The 16,997-nt window shown below is 44.4% G+C and overlaps 1 protein-coding gene and 2 long non-coding RNA genes across 14 annotated transcripts in view; 2 read left to right on the plus strand and 1 right to left on the minus strand.

Moving 5' to 3' along the window:
• Positions 1–1,436: 1,436 nt before the first annotated feature.
• LOC148128220 (uncharacterized) lies at positions 1,437–13,388 on the minus strand. Of its 2 annotated transcripts, XR_015741054.1 has the most exons (3): positions 13,303–13,388; positions 10,486–10,571; positions 1,437–7,743 (listed from the first exon to the last, which is right to left on the minus strand). It is a non-coding gene; the product is annotated as an uncharacterized LOC148128220 (long non-coding RNA). The 2 variants fall into 2 exon arrangements; XR_015741053.1 differs by having other exon boundaries at positions 1,437–10,571.
• On the plus strand, positions 7,354–9,157 carry LOC148128221 (uncharacterized). Its single transcript, XR_015741063.1, has 2 exons — positions 7,354–7,479; positions 8,828–9,157. It is a non-coding gene; the product is annotated as an uncharacterized LOC148128221 (long non-coding RNA).
• MEIS2 (Meis homeobox 2) overlaps positions 12,075–16,997 on the plus strand; it is a 230,196-nt gene continuing 225,273 nt past the window's right edge. For 3 of the 11 annotated variants that reach the window (XM_087921839.1, XM_087921843.1, XM_087921846.1), the window contains exons 1-3: positions 14,256–14,434; positions 14,957–15,189; positions 16,664–16,805. In XM_087921839.1, the coding sequence (XP_087777965.1) occupies positions 14,426–14,434; positions 14,957–15,189; positions 16,664–16,805 (384 nt within the window). In that variant the 5' untranslated portion in view covers positions 14,256–14,425. Of the gene's footprint in view, positions 13,892–14,255; positions 14,435–14,956; positions 15,190–16,663; positions 16,806–16,997 lie in introns of those variants that run through there. The other 8 variants (XM_087921840.1, XM_087921838.1, XM_087921841.1 and 5 more) reach the window with 7 other exon arrangements.

The following is a 16,997-nucleotide window of genomic DNA, read 5'->3' on the forward strand; positions in this document are numbered from 1 at the left end:
TTAATTAATATTTAAATCTCCACCTTGCATCAATATGTTCAATAAATTGAATAGCCCAAAACATGGTGCTTGCATTAGAGATTTTAAAAGTCATGAAAAAAATAAAAAATGTTATAAATAGTGTCATATTATGAACATATTTTTCATGTTTACCACTGAGGATATATTCATCTGGCCACAATGATACTATTAACATATTATTTGTTGTATATGAATCACTGGAATATTTAAGAAATTTGCCATTTTAAAACAGATAACTGACCATTATTGTCTACATTAAATAGTGAAGTTATACTATTATGCATGCATGTGTCACAGTCCTCTGACCCCAATCCTAATCTATTAAAATCAATAGTTTTTGGTCAGAGTGAGTGAAAAATTGCTTCGCTAATGTGTTTCATGATGTAGTTTATCTCCAGGACTGAAGCATCATTCTTAAAGCCATTAAACTCCATGGTGCTTACCTCTAAATAAGTATGGATGTGGCTGCACCAACAGTAAGGAGACATAAGCCCTTATACTAGCAAACTAAAGTAATTATCTTCAGAAACCAACAGAGCTGATTCTTCATCTTTATTCATGTACACCAATAAAACTGAATATCAGAAACACACTTCTGTCAAGGATTTTTATCTAATGGCCTTGAACAAGTTACGGATTCTATAAAAATGATTCTAAAATGGAATTCATAATAAATAGTTGAAGGAGTGTCGTAAAGATGAATGCAGGAAAAATCATACACCACACCATACATTGACAAGTTTTCTACAAATGTTTAATCATTAACATTCAAACATAGATAACTTTATTTTACTACATATATTTTATTTATTATCAGGCAATGTTAAATGTATAATGGCTTCATTTCTCAAGCTTCTAAAGGTCTTATATATTTGAATATTTTCTTAGCATATGAGAGAAACTGAGTTATAATCAGATCTTCTCTCAACCCTGGATAATTTTTAGTCAGGAAAATTTTTAGCCAGGTGTACCCTTGATCTAAGAATGGCATTTCTGCTGAATGCCATTAAGGAAGCTCAAACTCCATGTGTATATGACATCCCTTTTCATGTTTCTCAGAAAAATTTGTCTTGGCTAGTATTCCAGATAAAAGTGAATCATGGGACATGTAGGACAAAAGATTGCCTATTCTCAGTTTCTACAAACTGTTATGATTGAGTAAATTTGCTGTGAGTTACATTGCACATGAAGAAATTAACAGTTCGCTCTTATGAAAGTGCCACTCAACTAATTATCATTAATTGTAAATAACTCCCGCATTCTGAGCCACTAATATATAAATGTAAGTGGAAGCAAGGCCTCCCTCATGTCAATGAGCAAAATTCCCAAATCTAGTGAAATTTTTGGTACTTGATGCAGACAATGCTGTAAGTCATTCTGTCTTTCTGCTGCAGTGAAAGAGGAACCACAACAAATTAAATTTTATCAATTTTATTTCTTTTTCTGGTCCTTTATCAAATCTGCTTCATGGTTGCTGATGGTATTGTAGCCCATAAAAGAGAGAGAGGGAGAGATGGGACGGGGGTGGGAGGGATGAGAGGGGGAGAGAAAGAATTCAATTAGCCTGTGAATTGATTCAAGGATATGTATTGTTCCTGCCTTTAGCAGTTCCCTACCTTTGTTTTAAACTAAGTCTAAACTTGATCTAAACTTTCTTAGGAATACTTTTGTAAAACTATCACAAGATCTTGTAACCTTCCCAACCCCATCTGCAGTACCCACTTTTCTGTAAGGATCAGCGTCAAGGAAAATATCAGGTTGAAACTTTAAGGCATAAGCATCTTAAAAAGAAAAGAAAGCAACGATTAATGTAACTGAAAGAAAATGAAACATATGGTTATAGGTGTGTTTTAAAATAAAACAAAAACAGTTTGAAACTGTATTAATTATTCTATAGGGGTAACAGGGTTGCAATATTCTCAGTTCTGACTTAACACCAGCAGATAACAGCAAATCTGAAGAATTCCAGGCATTCACAAGAGCTGCTGGCTTGTTTGCAAGAGTGGATGTGTTTGGGGGTGGGGGATTCCCCTCCCTTTTCTGTTTGCCATAGTTATAGGTTCAAGTTTCTTTATCCTGCCTGAACTGGAGGTGAGTTAACAGACAAAATGAAAGCTAAATGGTCAAAACGAAGAACTTACCTGCTTAAGAAAGAGACAGAATTGTTTTCCCCTTCCAGTGTCATCACAACCCACAGCATCCCTTCTTGCCCCTGATCCTATTTATTTGACAACCCAATCCTGTGATCAGAAGCCCTTGGAATGATGATGCAGAATATCACCCTTGCTTTCTGGGAAGGATGGAGGTGGCCAGGGTGGTGGTGGTAAGGGTGGGATTTGTATTTTAATTACTATGTAACTAAGAAAAGGGATGGAGTGTGTTTGGAAAGATAGATCTGGCTCAAATGGATTACTGTTTTGTTTGTTTGTTTGTTCAGAAAGAAAAGGAGGCAGGCAAGAACTTGGAATTTGGTAAAATCCTGTTTGAGAAATATCTGTCTGGGGAAAACACCGCAATTAATACTGATACTCATAATCACTAATATTCATTAATATCCATTTATTACTTAACGTTACTTAATACTGTTACAAATCTCTGTCACCCAAGCCTTTACTTTTAGAGCCTTCTGTATCCTGGACATTTAGCTTGATTCATTTGTTCATTTGAACCAACAAAACAGGCCACTTGGTTATCTCCTATCCTTGTCCCGCAAATTGCTTAGGTGCACTAGGCATGGTTACATCTGCTTAGTATTTGGATGGGAGACCCAGAGGAAATGCTAGGGTTGCAGCTTGGGAAGAAAATCTGGATTGAAGGAAACTGGCAAACTAATTTTAGATTTTGCATTGAATTGTTTGCATCAAGCAAACAATGAGCACATGAAATCACCTGCTGGATGGTCAGGCTGGACTCAAGGAAAGTTCACTAACCATAGGATTGTCAGCAGGGAGGGAGTCAAAAAAAAGTCAAGATGGAGTCCACAACGATGCTATCGAAGCTCCAGGTGATTTTTGTGTGATTTGCACCATCGTGAGCATTATCCTGATTTTTTTTAAAACCCTACCTGAGAATAACCTCCGCGGAGTGGAGTTTAGGGACGGGTTGAGCTGCTCTCTGGGAAAAACGTTTGTTATCGGGCGTGAGAAAGCCACTTGGTGAAGGCGAGGCCACGTTCCTGAAACGAGGTGTCCATCTCTTGAGTTTGTCAGGGCTCATAAAATGGGCATCGATTATTCCAAGAGCCATTCATTATCGCCCAGGATGCTTACTGCAGCAATGGGAAAGGTTAAAAAGGAAAGCGACCCGCTGCCTGCCTGACACAAAGTCATTAGGTAAACGAGGTATTCATACAGGTTAGAACGAAGGTCAGGCGGATTGTACGAGAAGACGGAGGATGAGGCTCTGTCTTGAGCCCGGGAGAGAGCAACAAAGGCAAACACAGCTGACCCTCCCAAATTAACCTCTCCCTCCCGTCCACGGGAAGAGCGCAGCCTTACTCTGGCATCTGTCCGCATCGCTGTTGGATGCTCGGGAAAGAAGTCCGGTCCTTCGGGCGGGCTTTCGGACCGGGAATGGGAGACCCGGTATCCCCAAGCCCTCTTTCCTCGTTTTATCAAATAAAGAGCGAAGTTTGAAGAATCGCCCCACCACCGCCGATAATAATCCGTAAGATCAAGAGGAAAAGATGGGGAGAGCGATACTTATTTATGTACATATTTTTTCCCCACTCTAATTACAGAAATTAATCCTCTTATGGCTAAAAGATAAAGTCCCAAGCATGTCTTTGATGTTTAATGGCGCCATTTGTGGCCAACCTGCCAGCCGATTATGGGATAATTGTTAAATGCTTCATGTTTTTAGGGGAGGGGATGAGGGAGAGTTGAAACCGGGTTTCCTCTCGTCTCCAAAACCAGGACTGAACCTGGGATAAAATTTGGAGCGGCTCCTTTTTTTCACTGCCCTTCGTTTGATTCATTCGGCCTGTCGCCTCTGTTCCTGTTTAGTTTATTTTCACAGGAGAACTGTTCTCCAGTCTTCCCGTTCCCCCATTCAGCATGCCATAAAGTTTTAAAAGGTGTGGGGGGGAGAGGGATTTTGTGACTATCACCGTCCCACTTCCCAAGGATGGATAATTTTTTTCTCTCTCGCCAACAAAACAAAACACACACACACACACACACACACACACAAAGGTGGGGTGGGATGGGGAGGACACCCATAAAGCAAGCCCTAACAGCTCTTTTCCCGCGGCTTCATTTGGCCCAGTTCTCGATTTCAAATTTCTGGGGAGGTTTTGGATTGCCACTGAGTAGAGAGAAAACCATCTGTGGAAAAGTGGGGAGACAGACCAAAGTCGACCAATTGCCCCCTGAAACCCGAATCTTTCCCCTTCCCTATTCTCAAACACCTGCTTCATTTCCTTCAAGGAAGGAAGGAAGGAAGGAAGGAAGGAAGGAAGGAAGGAAGTCAGTCAGTGGAATAAATTAAAATCCACACAGCTTCTTTTTTGCGAATTCCTGAAAGGAAGGAACAAAACATCGGATTATACATAGATCATCTGGGAATACTTAAGACAGGTGGTCTTAAGTATAGCTTCGGACTTTCAGGCATTTTGATCTGGGGAAATGTTGTGGGGCTAAGTCTGCGAAGAAACGCGATCCAAAGTCCCCAAGAACTCATCGAAAAATGCCTCCCTACGCGTCCGCCTCTCCTCTCCTCTCCCTTCTCTCTTTAGGCGGAAGACTCGCCGCTTTTCCGCATAGGTCGGCATGGAAAGCGCTCAGCCTCAAAGTCAGCCTGGGGCAGCTTGGCGGCCTGAGGCACGCACATCCTCCCAGAAAGCCTGCGGGCGTTTAGAGACGGTTTGCGCGGAGCCAAGGGAGCCTCTCCGAGTCTCCGTAGGTATCCGCGACTCGGTGGCACGCTGGGTCGCTGCGCCCTGGACGCTTTAGTTTTGCACGGCGGAACCGTCGACCTCAGAGACATCCGAAGGCGCTGCTTGCCGGCTCGGCCGTTTTGGAACGCGATTCGGATCTCCCTGCGCAATTCAGAGCATTCGGGTAGCCGAATCAGGCACGGGGCGCTTGGTCTGACGCAGCCCCCTTTGTGCTGCAGGCGGCGGTTTAAGGCTCCTTGCAGCGGGACTAGGTCGGCTTAGAGGCCCAAAGCGGTTGGGCTCGAAAGCGACGTCCAACGGTCCTAGATTCCCACCAGGGAGGTGAGGCGAGGCGAGGCGAGGGTTTCCTTCGGGCAAACCGGGAAAGAAAGCGGGACTTAGGAAAACGTTTGGCTTAACTTTCTACTTCTGCTGGGATAAAAAAAGCACGGCATCCTTCGAGGACTTTGCCAGGGTTTCTCAGTTTTTCTCCTGGATAAGAAGGCAAAGTTGTGGCAGGCAGTTCGAAGAAAAGTAGGCGAATTTTATGTAAATGAGGAACTCCGAAATTTATTACAACCTCACCTGTTATAAACGTGACAGTTTTGACAGTATTGACAACATAAATATATGTTGGAACACTGCACTTTTCAGACGCTTAAACCGATGGGAGCAATAAAAAAAAAAGATTCGACAACAATATTTCAAATAATCGGCATTGATGTTTTGAGCCATCATTTTTTATACCTCCAATCGATTCCTCTCTCCCCCCGCCCCCACCCCGTGACCGGTCAGTTTTAAGTAAAAACCTATCGTAATTATTTACGCTATTGCCAATGACGGCCTAATAACTGTTTTCAATTAATTACGGTAGAGCTTAGCCTCGGCAGGGCCGTCACCAAAAGGCCCTTTTTTCAAGTAGCACAAAATCACCAGGATTACTTTCTCCGTGCAGGGCACCGAGGGGGGAGATTCATTAAAAAGAAAATGAAAAGTGCAGTCAGGCGACCCGAGTGCTGGAGAGAGAAAGCGCTGGACAGGGCTAGCCAGAAAGTGTATATTTCTCTCTCTCTCTCTCTTTCTCTCTCTTTTTTTCTCTCTCTTTCTTTTTCTCCAGAAACTGCCCGGGTCTTTTCGGAGACAACTTGCCTTTCCCCGAACTGAAATTGGCCGGCCCAGTTGAGGCATTTCGTCCGCATAAATCGGATTTCCTATCGGCGGATGGGCCTTGGGGGCAGGGGTGCCAAAAGAGTCCCTAGGAGATGGAATCCGGTTCTTTCTGGCACGATCCACAACACCTTTTACGCGCAAGCCTAGGCGGGTCTTCTCCGAAGGGAAGCCCATTGAATTGGAACAGACTTTCCTGGCAATTAAGTAAGCAAAGCTAGCTGAGATCCATTAGACCCAAGGGAGAAGGCAACTTCATATTCCAGTCCTTTCGGGGGCAGAATAGGAGCGTTAGGATGTCCTTGGGTTCAAAGAAATCTTAAGTTTCCCCTGACACCGAACCGCTTTTTAAAAAAAAAAAAAAATGAATCAAGCAGCCCTTCTGCCGAGATGGTCTTGTCCTGGGCCCCTTTCGCATTTTAAGGAATAGCTCTCTTCTTCCTTTCCGCTCCAAGGACCGGACTTCGGGAAAACGAAATTGTGCTGGGATCCTTGCCTTCCTCCAAATCTAGAATACAAAAGGACCGGCTGTCCCCTTGCCCACAACCCGAGGAGAAGGTTGCATTTAAGCAAAGCGGGGAGAAAAGGGAGACGACTGGGGGGTGAGGGGGGGCACCTTATTCCACAAGGTCCGGCGCTATCTAGGAATTAAACGGGTAACAGGGACGGGATTTGATGAGTGCATTTTGGGCGTCAGGGGGAAAAAAAAGTCCTACCATGGATTTTGGAACGTTCGAAATCAAGCCGCATAAGAAGATGATGATGATGATGATGATGATGATGATGATGATGATGATGATGAAGAAGAAGAAGATGAAGATGAAGATGACCACGATGATGATATAACGGACAGTATTCGAGAGGGGAGGGCAGGGGAGGGAGAGAAAAGAAAGCCGCGAAAGCTGTTTCTAATCTTCTGACATTCTGCGGTTAGTGAACTCTTGGTTTGGAACCAAGCGGAGCATCAGCACCTTCGAAAACGACTTCCAGTTGTGTAGCCATTTACCAGTACAAAGAAGAAGGGGGAAAGCGGCCGCCTTGAGGGGCTGGGAGAAGCTGAAAGTTTACTTGAAATGTCTGGAGTCCCGCCAGATAGCGCTAGAGGGCTGTTTATTGAAATGCTCCTCCAGTTCAGGGGAATCTTTACAGAATAAACAGGAGAGATAAAGAAGTAAAAGGAAGGAGGAGGAGGAGGAAGGCAGCCCACTCCACAAGTGCCATGTTAATTCCTAGAAGTGTTTGGGAAGTATAATAGAGGGTTGTAAGTGAATAAAGAAACTGGAGTTCGTGTTGATTTTGAAACAGAAAAGGAAGTGAAGGAAGAAAAAGGAAAGGGAAAGAAAGGGTCCAAGAAGTAATTTAACGAGGGCCCTCCTAAACCAGCTTTCAAAGAGCTCCAGAGCCCTGGAAGAGAGGTCAGTAAGAGTTCACCTGATGAGTAAGGCTTGACTTTTGTGGAAGGAAAGGATTTGGGGAAAATAAGTCACAAGGTGAAAAAATGAAAGGAAAGGAAGGAAAGGGGAAGAAAAAAAGAAGTGTTTCCTACCTGTAGCATTTCAAAAGGTAGAGAACTGAGTCACTATAAAATATATTAATATCTCCATAAATTAAGTTAAATATTTTGTTCTATACTTCTTTGCCAGAGCAGAATAATCTTTGATTGTCTGCAGTGCAGGGTACTGAGGAGGGGGGAGGGGAGAGAAACCAATTACAGAATTTAATTTCTTCTTTCCAGAAATCTCAGGGAAATCATCAAGCCCAATTCAATAGCCCAGTCTAGTCTAGAAACAAAAATATGGGAATTTCAGCTAAAGGCAAAAAAATTGAATATAGGTGGACCAAATTTTGTCCATGACATTCCTAGGCATCCCTAGTTATCAACTTAGGTTCTTGGATCAGTGTTTAGAATTTGGAGAGAAAGAAAAATAAAATATTGAACATCCTTCCAAATTCAGAAAAAAACTAGGAGGTGCCTAAACTTTTAAACAATCCCTGCCTTTGATCTGACTTGTTTCTTGTGGCTTTATTTTTAGTCACACTTCAAAGTAAATTATTGAAAAATAGCCATAATTCCTAGGAAAAACGAGAGCATTTCTTTCAAATGTTATTTGCTTAATCCAAAAGCAAAAGGGGGAAAATTTCTTCATTCTGGCAAACAAACACTGAATAAAGTTACAAACAAGATTACGGTAAAATTATTTGTCCTTCTAGTGAGGTGGTGATCTGCTAAGAGATATAAAAACAGCTAAGAGGATGTAAGCCACACAAATTTAATGAATCTGATCAGTTGCATATACTTTTACATGGTTAGAAATCCTACATTGATGGTTTCAGACAGCATCTATCCATAGCAGTAAAAAAAAAACAGTATTGGATTTTTAGTAACATCTCACCTCAGCCTACTTCGTCCAAACCCCCTTCTATTTACAGAGCACTTCAAAGGAGCAAATTTGAAATAAAAATACATATATACTTTCAGAATCAACCGTGTTACCTGTTGGATGAGTCACCTTTGCAAAAGAGAGCATATTTTAAAAATAATAAAAAGACATCCAAATGGTCAAGATGCTATCATCCTCTGCAATGTCTGCTTGTTCAAAATACATTTTGATTTTCTCCTAAGAAAGAAGAAGCTGGTTGGGAAGTTTGAAGAGATGCTGGGTCTCGGTATATCTATATATTTGCTCTAGCATACTTGCAAAAAGCAAATTGGAGAGGATCTTTAGCCTCCTGATTGTGTCTGTATTGTTTTTCTTGAAACAGATCTTTTGCCCTTAATGAATCCTAACACAGCTGGACAGCTCCTTCCCGGACACTGAGAACCCTCACCCCAAACTGACCCCAATTTGACACCACAAGATGAAATTTTACCGCCTGTTAAAACCATTTCCAGCCGAAAGAAAGAAAGAAAGAAAGAAAGAAAGAAAGAAAGAAAGAAAGAAAGAAAGAAAGAAAGAAAGAAAGAAAGAAAGAAAGAAAGAAAGAAAAAGAGCAAACTGGATTTTGGGTTGGAGGAAGAACTGTTTGACAGAGATACATTTCTACACAGGATTCCTGATTTGATGATAATGATGACTGACATTACTTGGAATTTTTTTTAAAAATTGGGCATTTTCCAACAAGATCAGTTATTTTAAAAGTCATTATAGCTGCAGTTCCAGGAGAAAGTCCCACTGAAAATTGCGGGCCTGATTTCTGAAGAAACTTGCTTGAAAATGCAGTAAGAATTCACAGCTTCAACACAAATATTATATCCATCCTGGCACAACCTCCTGCAAATGTAACTATTTTCTTCCTTTTTAAGTTAGATTCAGAATTCCAAAACCAATTACATGTGAATGTGTGTGTGTGTGTGTTATACACACACACACACACACAAAATTAACATCTTGTTCTAAATTAAGGCAATTAATGCTCTCAGATACCTACCTGAAAGTTTTTAAATAGACATATGACAGGAATATGTTTTTTTTAGATTTTTCACAAAAAAGTATGAAAGAAATCATTTTGTTGTTTTAGATTTGTCACAAGAAATAATGAAATACTTTGTAATCTTTTTGTTTGTTGCCTCTTTGTTTTAACATTTTTCAGGGTAACTTCAAATCTCCTAGGAAACCCAAAAAATATATCCAGGCATTTTAAAAAGAACTGAAATATAGCAGGAATGATTCAATTAGGCAGGGGACAACAGAAATGAAAGAAGCATTACTGGAGCCTGCAAGTATCTCTTCCCATTCACATTTTAGATGTTTTTAAAGATTTGTGGTATACAAGTTTAAGTGGTATATGGAGATCTTTTTGCAATAACATTCATTTACTCTACCCAATACATCCAGCCTTAGTACAGGAAAGTTACTCATGGAGCTGCATTAAAAAAAAAAGTGTGTGTGGCGGGGGAACTGGTGGCAAAACCGTTCCCACTTTTAGCTAAATCGATCTAAACCGACAAATACAGTCCTGGTCGGGTATGGTTTTTTTTTTTTTTTTATAGAAAACAGATTTTAAAAAAACCCGTCGTGTTCTATAATGAGGAATTGGATTGACAATATTGCAACAATGCGATTCCCAAAGAATTTAGGAAAGTGACATTTTTGGAAGAAGGTTGGGGGGGGGAGCTCAGAAAGTCCATTCCTGACAAAGTAGATCTCTTTTAAAGCAACCTCTTAGAAAGGTTCAGCTGCAAAAGTAGGAAAGGATTTGCATAACCTACTGCTCTATAGGTCTCCGGGCACCCAAAGGATTAGCCAAGTATTCATTACCAAGAATGTCTTGAAGCGCGTTACCGATTTCTACGACAGAGAAGAAAATACGGTAGGACTACCCACCCATCCCCTTCGCCCCCGAATAAGTCCGTTTTGTAAAGGAACCGATTTAAACGCAGCTTGAAAGAAAGCGACGTGCTGAGGGGAGGTTTTACTCACCTTTCTGCGCAAGAGCCGGGCGAACCAGCCACAGAGGGTAGCTAGCGGCTGCTCCTAAGAATCGCTTGAATCTTGGGAGAAGTCTTCTAGGAGAAAAGAAAAGCGGCGGGGGGGCAGAGAAGGGGTAGAACAAGTAAAAGCAGACACCCCCACCCCCTCCCAAGGTGGCTCCTTGGAGCTTCAAACGAGCGCGCAAGTCAAGCTTTAAAAAGTCTCGCCGGTTCGTTTTTCCAGCTCTTTCGCCTGCCGGTTCGGGGACTGAGCTCAAGCTGCCAGGCTTGCCAGGCTAAGCGCTCCCGGGAAGCGAAGCCGTTGCCTGGTGGCGTTCCTCAAACCTCTCTCTCTTTCTCTCTCTCCCTGTGCTCTATATTTCTTTATAAGCGAGGGCTGATATCCCGCAGACAGCATTGTTATGATGGCTCATTTAATCAAACTGTTTAATTGCTCCGGTAATCACTATCATCATCGCAGGTACTCAATCATTCATCATTTTGGAGAGCTCCGTTGACCTCGGGAGCTAGTTCCCTAGCCCAGAAAAGATTGGCTGCGTTCCTCCCTCCCCGTGCCTTTGGCGGATTTCGCTTTTCCTCCCCAACTTTCTTTCTTTCTTTCTCCCCGGGACCTGCCCCCGGAGAACTGCCTCTGTCCCGTCCTGTCCCTTTCCCACTCTCTTTTTCTCGACGGAATCCACTCTAAAATGCATGGCTGCCGCCGTACGAGGCCGTAAAATTCACAAGTAATCATTGATAAATCCCACCATTACCAGCATAGCCTGGTTTAGATTTTATGTGTGTGGGGGGAGAGAGAGAGAGAGAGAATATGTGTGTGTGTGTGTGTGTGTGTGTGTGTGTGTGAGAGAGAGAGAGAGAGAGAGAGAGAGAGAGAGAGAGAGAGAGAGAGAGAGAGAGGGAGGGAGGGAGGGAGAGTACAAAACTGCAGCAATCAATAGTTTGACCATTGCTCCTCCCCCTTAACTTGAAGCATTCCCCCATGATTGATGATCTCGGGTAGCTTTGGTAATTGACTGCTCTGAGGTAAGGCATGTTTCGGTTCCAGCAAAGCGATTGGTGGAGGTTGCACACACTCGTGCGCGCGCGCGCACACACGCACACTCCTCACCAAAATTAACGTGGTAGGTAGCGCTTGTGAGTGCTTGTGGGAGAGAGAGAGAGAGAGAGAGAGAGAAAAGTGAGACGGGCCGCGAAAGTCTGCTGGGTGTGTTTTCAAAAGTTCACTTGGTCGTAGGAACCAGAGGGCACCGTCGCACTAGTTCTGCAGCATAATACAACAATAGCTGAGACTTGACGTTATTTTGAACAGAGAATAATAATAATAATAATAATAAAATAATAATAACAACCTCCCCAGTTAAAGAATACAGATTCTACAAAAGAACAAGCAAAGCCTGCTCAGGAAGGCACCCGAAGGAGGTATTAGTCTCAATTATAAAAAGTGCAATAATACACACACACACACACAATCTGGAATAAGAGAGAGAAGGGGGGGGGTGTTCTCCTCGCTTTATAACGCCCAAGCAGCTCCAAAGCCCAGCCTAAAAGGATGCCTCTTCCTTTCCTTCCCTCTCTCCCACATTCCTCTGCGTAGACCCTCGTCTGGTACAGCAGCGTTGAGGGAACCGAGCACAGAGAACCGAGCGCTCCCCCTCCAGGAAAATTATTCTGAGTAACAGCAACCGCGAAAGGTAGCGAGTTTCACACAGAGAAGGAAACATGCGGCGCAGTGTTGAATGCACTCTACTGACAAGGATGGCGGACTTTGTTTAAGGCAGGCTAGGAGTTTCCGCTGGCGGAACAAGTTTGCCCGCGCCTTCTTTCCAAACAATCGCCAGCGCCCGAGTTTCTTCGGCTCGTCTCCTGGCCGCTGGACCCTCGCAGGACTGAGAGTTCCCCTCCGAAGAAGAGAGCAACGTACAACCAGGCGAAGCGATGGCTAAGCAGCCTGCCCAGGCAAAGGAGGATATCGAAGGGTAAAATCTCTCCATTAAAACAAGAAAAAAAAAAGCAACAGATCTAGGCTTCTAAGGATACTTTCCCCCCCTCCTCCTCCTCCTTCGGGCTGTTTGTAGTTCCCACGCACGCACGCACCCAGTAGTTCCCCCCGCGCCTTTCTGTCTCTTTTTTGCTCCCTCTCCTGCTTCTTCTCTTCCTCCTCCTCCTCCTCCGTTTTCTTCTTCCACCTCCCGAGACTCCCTCTGTATCTTCCACTTTTTCCGTGCCTCTCCGGAAAGGCGACCCCGGCTTGGTGGAGATTTCTGAACGCGCTGCATCGCGCCCCCGCCTCACCAGCCCGGCTGGCGTGGAAACAGCCCTGATTGCATACTCTGCGTAGCGCAGACTGTAAGCGAGAGCTGGCTCGCCCGTTTTCTCCCGCTCTCTCTCTCTCTCTCTCTTCTCCCTCTCCCCTCTCCCTTGTATGTGTGTCTCTCTTGTAGGACTGGCTATGGCCACCACTACTTCCGGGTTCCGTCATTTCATTCTCCCGCCGATCAGCGCCGCAAAACTGAGCCTCTTCTATAAGCCAGCCAGCAGCCAACCTGCCAACACTTACTGACACTCACTCATCTCGGAGGGAGAGGTGAAGAGGGAAGACAAAATACCTACCGGGAGGGGGGGGGGAACAACGCGCGCGCACACACACACTCACCCAAGCACGCACACAAAAAGAACGGAAGAAGTCCACGTTTTGCAAACTATTCCATTTTTCTTCGCATCCTACCCCACCCTCCCCCTCCCGGTAGCTTTTTTTTTTAAAGAACCTATAGCTTTCCTACAAGCAAAACCCCAAACGCGGACTTACTGAGAGAAGAATCCGAGGTTAAAAGATTCCCCTTTTCTTCTTCTTCTTTTTCTTCTTCTTCTTCTTCCTCTTCTTCTTCTTCATCATCATCATCATCAGCCATCATTCATTCACTACCTTGACATTCCATGGCTTTGATTGACAGCTGGAGTGGCAAAAAGCCATGAAACACGACAGTTTGGTTACATGTGGGTTGCTGACGGGCCGATCGTAACCTTCAGTGTGGTGCTTGGTGACTTTTATGTTTATTTTTTTATTTTTTAAATACCATCATATTTTTTTTTACGTAAAAGAAGAAAAAAAGGAAAGACACAGAAAAGGGAAATAAAGAAGAGCTCGCTGGGGAAACAGACAAACTCTACGTGGTTTATTTTTCCCTACTTTTTATTGTTATAACGATTGTCTTTATGAATATTTACGCGCATTGGAGAACTCTATAAGTGGGTCTGACAAACAAGGGAAAAAGGGAATTTTTTTTTTCTTCCTTTCCTTCTTCTTCAGTCACTTTGTTGGTGTTGTTACTGGACTGGGATATTAAATATAGGACACGTCCCGGAGTTTATTGGAGCGCAGACTGATGGCGCAAAGGGTAGGTTTAAATCTCCAACACTTACCTTACGTATAAATCCTTTCTTAAGAGGGGCCTGTCGGATTTGCTCTTTCCCCGTCGCTGCTGCTCATGGCGGCCACTATTTAGAGAAACAAAACAAATAGCAGCAAAAATTATTCACTGGTTTTGTGTGTGCCTGTGCCTCTATGTCTCTCTTTCTTTCCCTCTCTCTCTCTCTCCCTCTCTCTCTCTCTGTCTGTGTATGTGTGTGTGTCTGTCTGTCTGTCTCCCTCTGTGTGTGTGTGTGTGTGTGTGCGTGCGTGTGTGTGCAATTGTTCCACGCTTCTTTCCTCTGTAGCTTTTCCCCCAACAGCGCGATTTCCCTGCTCCTCTCTAACTGCTCAGTGGCGCGCGGTTTACAGGGGGGAAGGTTTGCCTGCTGCTGCTGCTGCCGCCGCCGCCGCCGCTTCTGCTGCTGTGGCTGTTGCTGCCGCTGCCTGGGAAATACAGCTACAGTTGCTGCTTGGTTTATCTCTGATTTTGACAAGGACGAGGGGGAATTGCGACTAAATAATGTTTCTGGTAACTTTCAGATTATTTGCTCCCTTTCTCTCGCGCTCTTCTCTCCCTTCTCAGCCTTGCTAACCCTTCCTATTCCGTAGCATTAATCTAGTTACCGGTGGGGTGTTCGTTTATCTGTGGCCCCGTCTCCTCTCATTTGTAGACGGTTTCCTCCTTCTTCCCTTTCACACTTCCCCTTCCCGTATTTTGCCCTCGATAGAGCTTTCCCCACCACAGGCTCACATACACACACATTCCTTGCCCCCTTCTTCCCTTGTTCCCCCCCCTCCAGCTCTGTCGACTGCACTTTTTATTTTAATTTCAGTTTGTATCGCTTTCCTCTCTGTTGTGGCTGGTCCTGGTTTGTAGTTTTGCTGTTTTGTCTGACTTGCCTGGGTGCTTTACTCTCTTCTGACTTCTGTTGTTTTTGTTTTGTTTTGTTTTTGTTTATTTCTCCCCTTTTCACCCTCTTTCTTTCTCGCTTTCCTCTCTCTTCTTCTGGTTCTATTCCCTTCCTTTTCTGGCCCATTTTCTTTTTAACAGTACGATGAGCTGCCTCATTACGGCGGGATGGACGGAGTAGGGGTACCTGCTTCCATGTATGGAGACCCTCACGCTCCCAGGCCGATCCCCCCAGTACACCATTTGAACCACGGGCCGCCACTTCATGCCAGCCAGCATTATGGAGCCCATGCCCCGCATCCCAATGTCATGCCCGCCAGCATGGGATCGGCTGTCAATGACGCCTTGAAGCGGGACAAGGATGCAATCTATGGGTAGGTACAAAGCAAGGCAAGCCAGGCGCTGTGGCCCTTTCTTTGCAGCATATGTGGTGTGTGTGTGTGTGTGTGTGTGTGTGTGTGTGTGTGTGTGTGTATGCAAAGGGCTGGGGAGGTCGTCTCTTTCAGGAAAGAGGGCAGGTAGAGGAATAGCCGGCCTGTAGAAGGAGTGCGGTAGGCGCAAGATTTTGGGAGAGAACTGTACTCTGCTTTTTAAACAATCTCCCCTTCCTAAAATCCTCCTCGGGTTTTCTTCCTGAAATCTAGAGGACGCGTGTAATTTATCACTATAGATCACGATAGATCCCTTTCTGCATTTCTGTAGGTAATAAACACATTTTAGTCGATAAAGTTAAAAGCGACACGAATATATGGGAAAGTTCAGGTAAGAAATCTCACGGAGGATGCAGGGATTGACGGGGGCGTGTTATTTTGACACGCTGAAAATGCGTTCAGATTAGCGGTATGGCTAAGCTGCTCTGTTCTTCGGACACCCCAATTTTTAAGACAGTTACTTAAGAGCTTTTTAAAATATTTTCTTCCCTGTTCTTAGAAATGAAAATAAAGCCTGGTTTCCCCAGACTCATTTACACACATGCAAATTCAACTGAAATCAGCTGAGATTGTGCTGTTTATTTATTTAAACGTTGCTCTGTAAACGCAGAATTAATCAAAGTAAAATGTGGGTTAGTTCTTGAAAACAAAGCCGGGGTGGCGGTATGTGAAGACTGAGGGAAATGCATTCTCCTCAGCAAAGTTTTATTTAGGTGACGTATTTCTTTCCTTCTTTAAAGCTTGCAATAACAGCCCTTGCGACACAACTAACACTAGAAGGAAAGGTTTAGGAAAAGGATTTACTGGTTTAACGCACTGATCCCCAGGCAGTATCTGGCCGGACAATGGGGAGGAATTTATTCAGTCGTCTTCTCCTTTATGGCGGGGCAGTCGATATTTAATCTGGACGCATTTCTTCAGCCTCCACCGCCCCGGGATCCCCTTCTTTCCCCTCTCCTTTCCTTCCCAGATAGCGCGGCTCTTGTTACTTCTCATCAAACTAAGAAACGGCTCCAGACTTTGGGTAAAAACCAAGCCTTCCCGCGTTTGGTACTGTCGTGTCTTCGGGACGAAGGCTCTGCGAGTTTCTTTGCTAGGTTTCGACACTTTTCACAGCGCAACCTGGGGCTGAGTAACTGTTTGCTGGGCGCACATGGGTTTGTGGAGTTCGGTTCTGGCCCAGGATTATTGTGGGGAGCATGTGTTGCGTTACTTTTTATGTTTGCCTCAGTGTTGTTTCTTCCTTTAGTTTTTCGGAAGGTTGAGGGACTTGAAGCTTGCGCGTGGAAATAGGTTGTGTTTCTTTTATTTTTGAAGAAACTTGTTGATTAGATCTTTCCACCCCTCCCGGTCGTTTCCCCCCCCCTCTTAATGTCGTTCTCCCTTCCTTTTCTCTTTGTATGTCGTCGTCCGGCAGGCACCCGTTGTTCCCTCTGTTAGCTCTGGTCTTTGAAAAGTGCGAGCTCGCCACCTGCACTCCCCGAGAGCCCGGAGTGGCCGGCGGAGACGTCTGCTCCTCCGACTCCTTCAACGAGGACATCGCCGTCTTCGCCAAACAGGTCGAAAATCTTTCCCTCCCCGCTTTTCCCCGCCCCTTCCCCGCACACCCAGCCCCCACCATGAGCGCGCGACACCTCAAGCCAAAGACACCCCCCCTTCCCTTCAGAAGGAACCCCTGCAGAAGGCCCGCGCGAGGAGGCCTTGGGGAAAGGGGAGGGCAACGCTTGCTCTGAGGGAGCTTTGGAGAGGCT

Source organism: Pseudonaja textilis, chromosome 1 (genome assembly GCF_049901715.1).
Source record: "Pseudonaja textilis isolate UNSWEBS1 chromosome 1, rPseTex1.2, whole genome shotgun sequence".
NCBI lineage: Eukaryota > Metazoa > Chordata > Lepidosauria > Squamata > Elapidae > Pseudonaja > Pseudonaja textilis.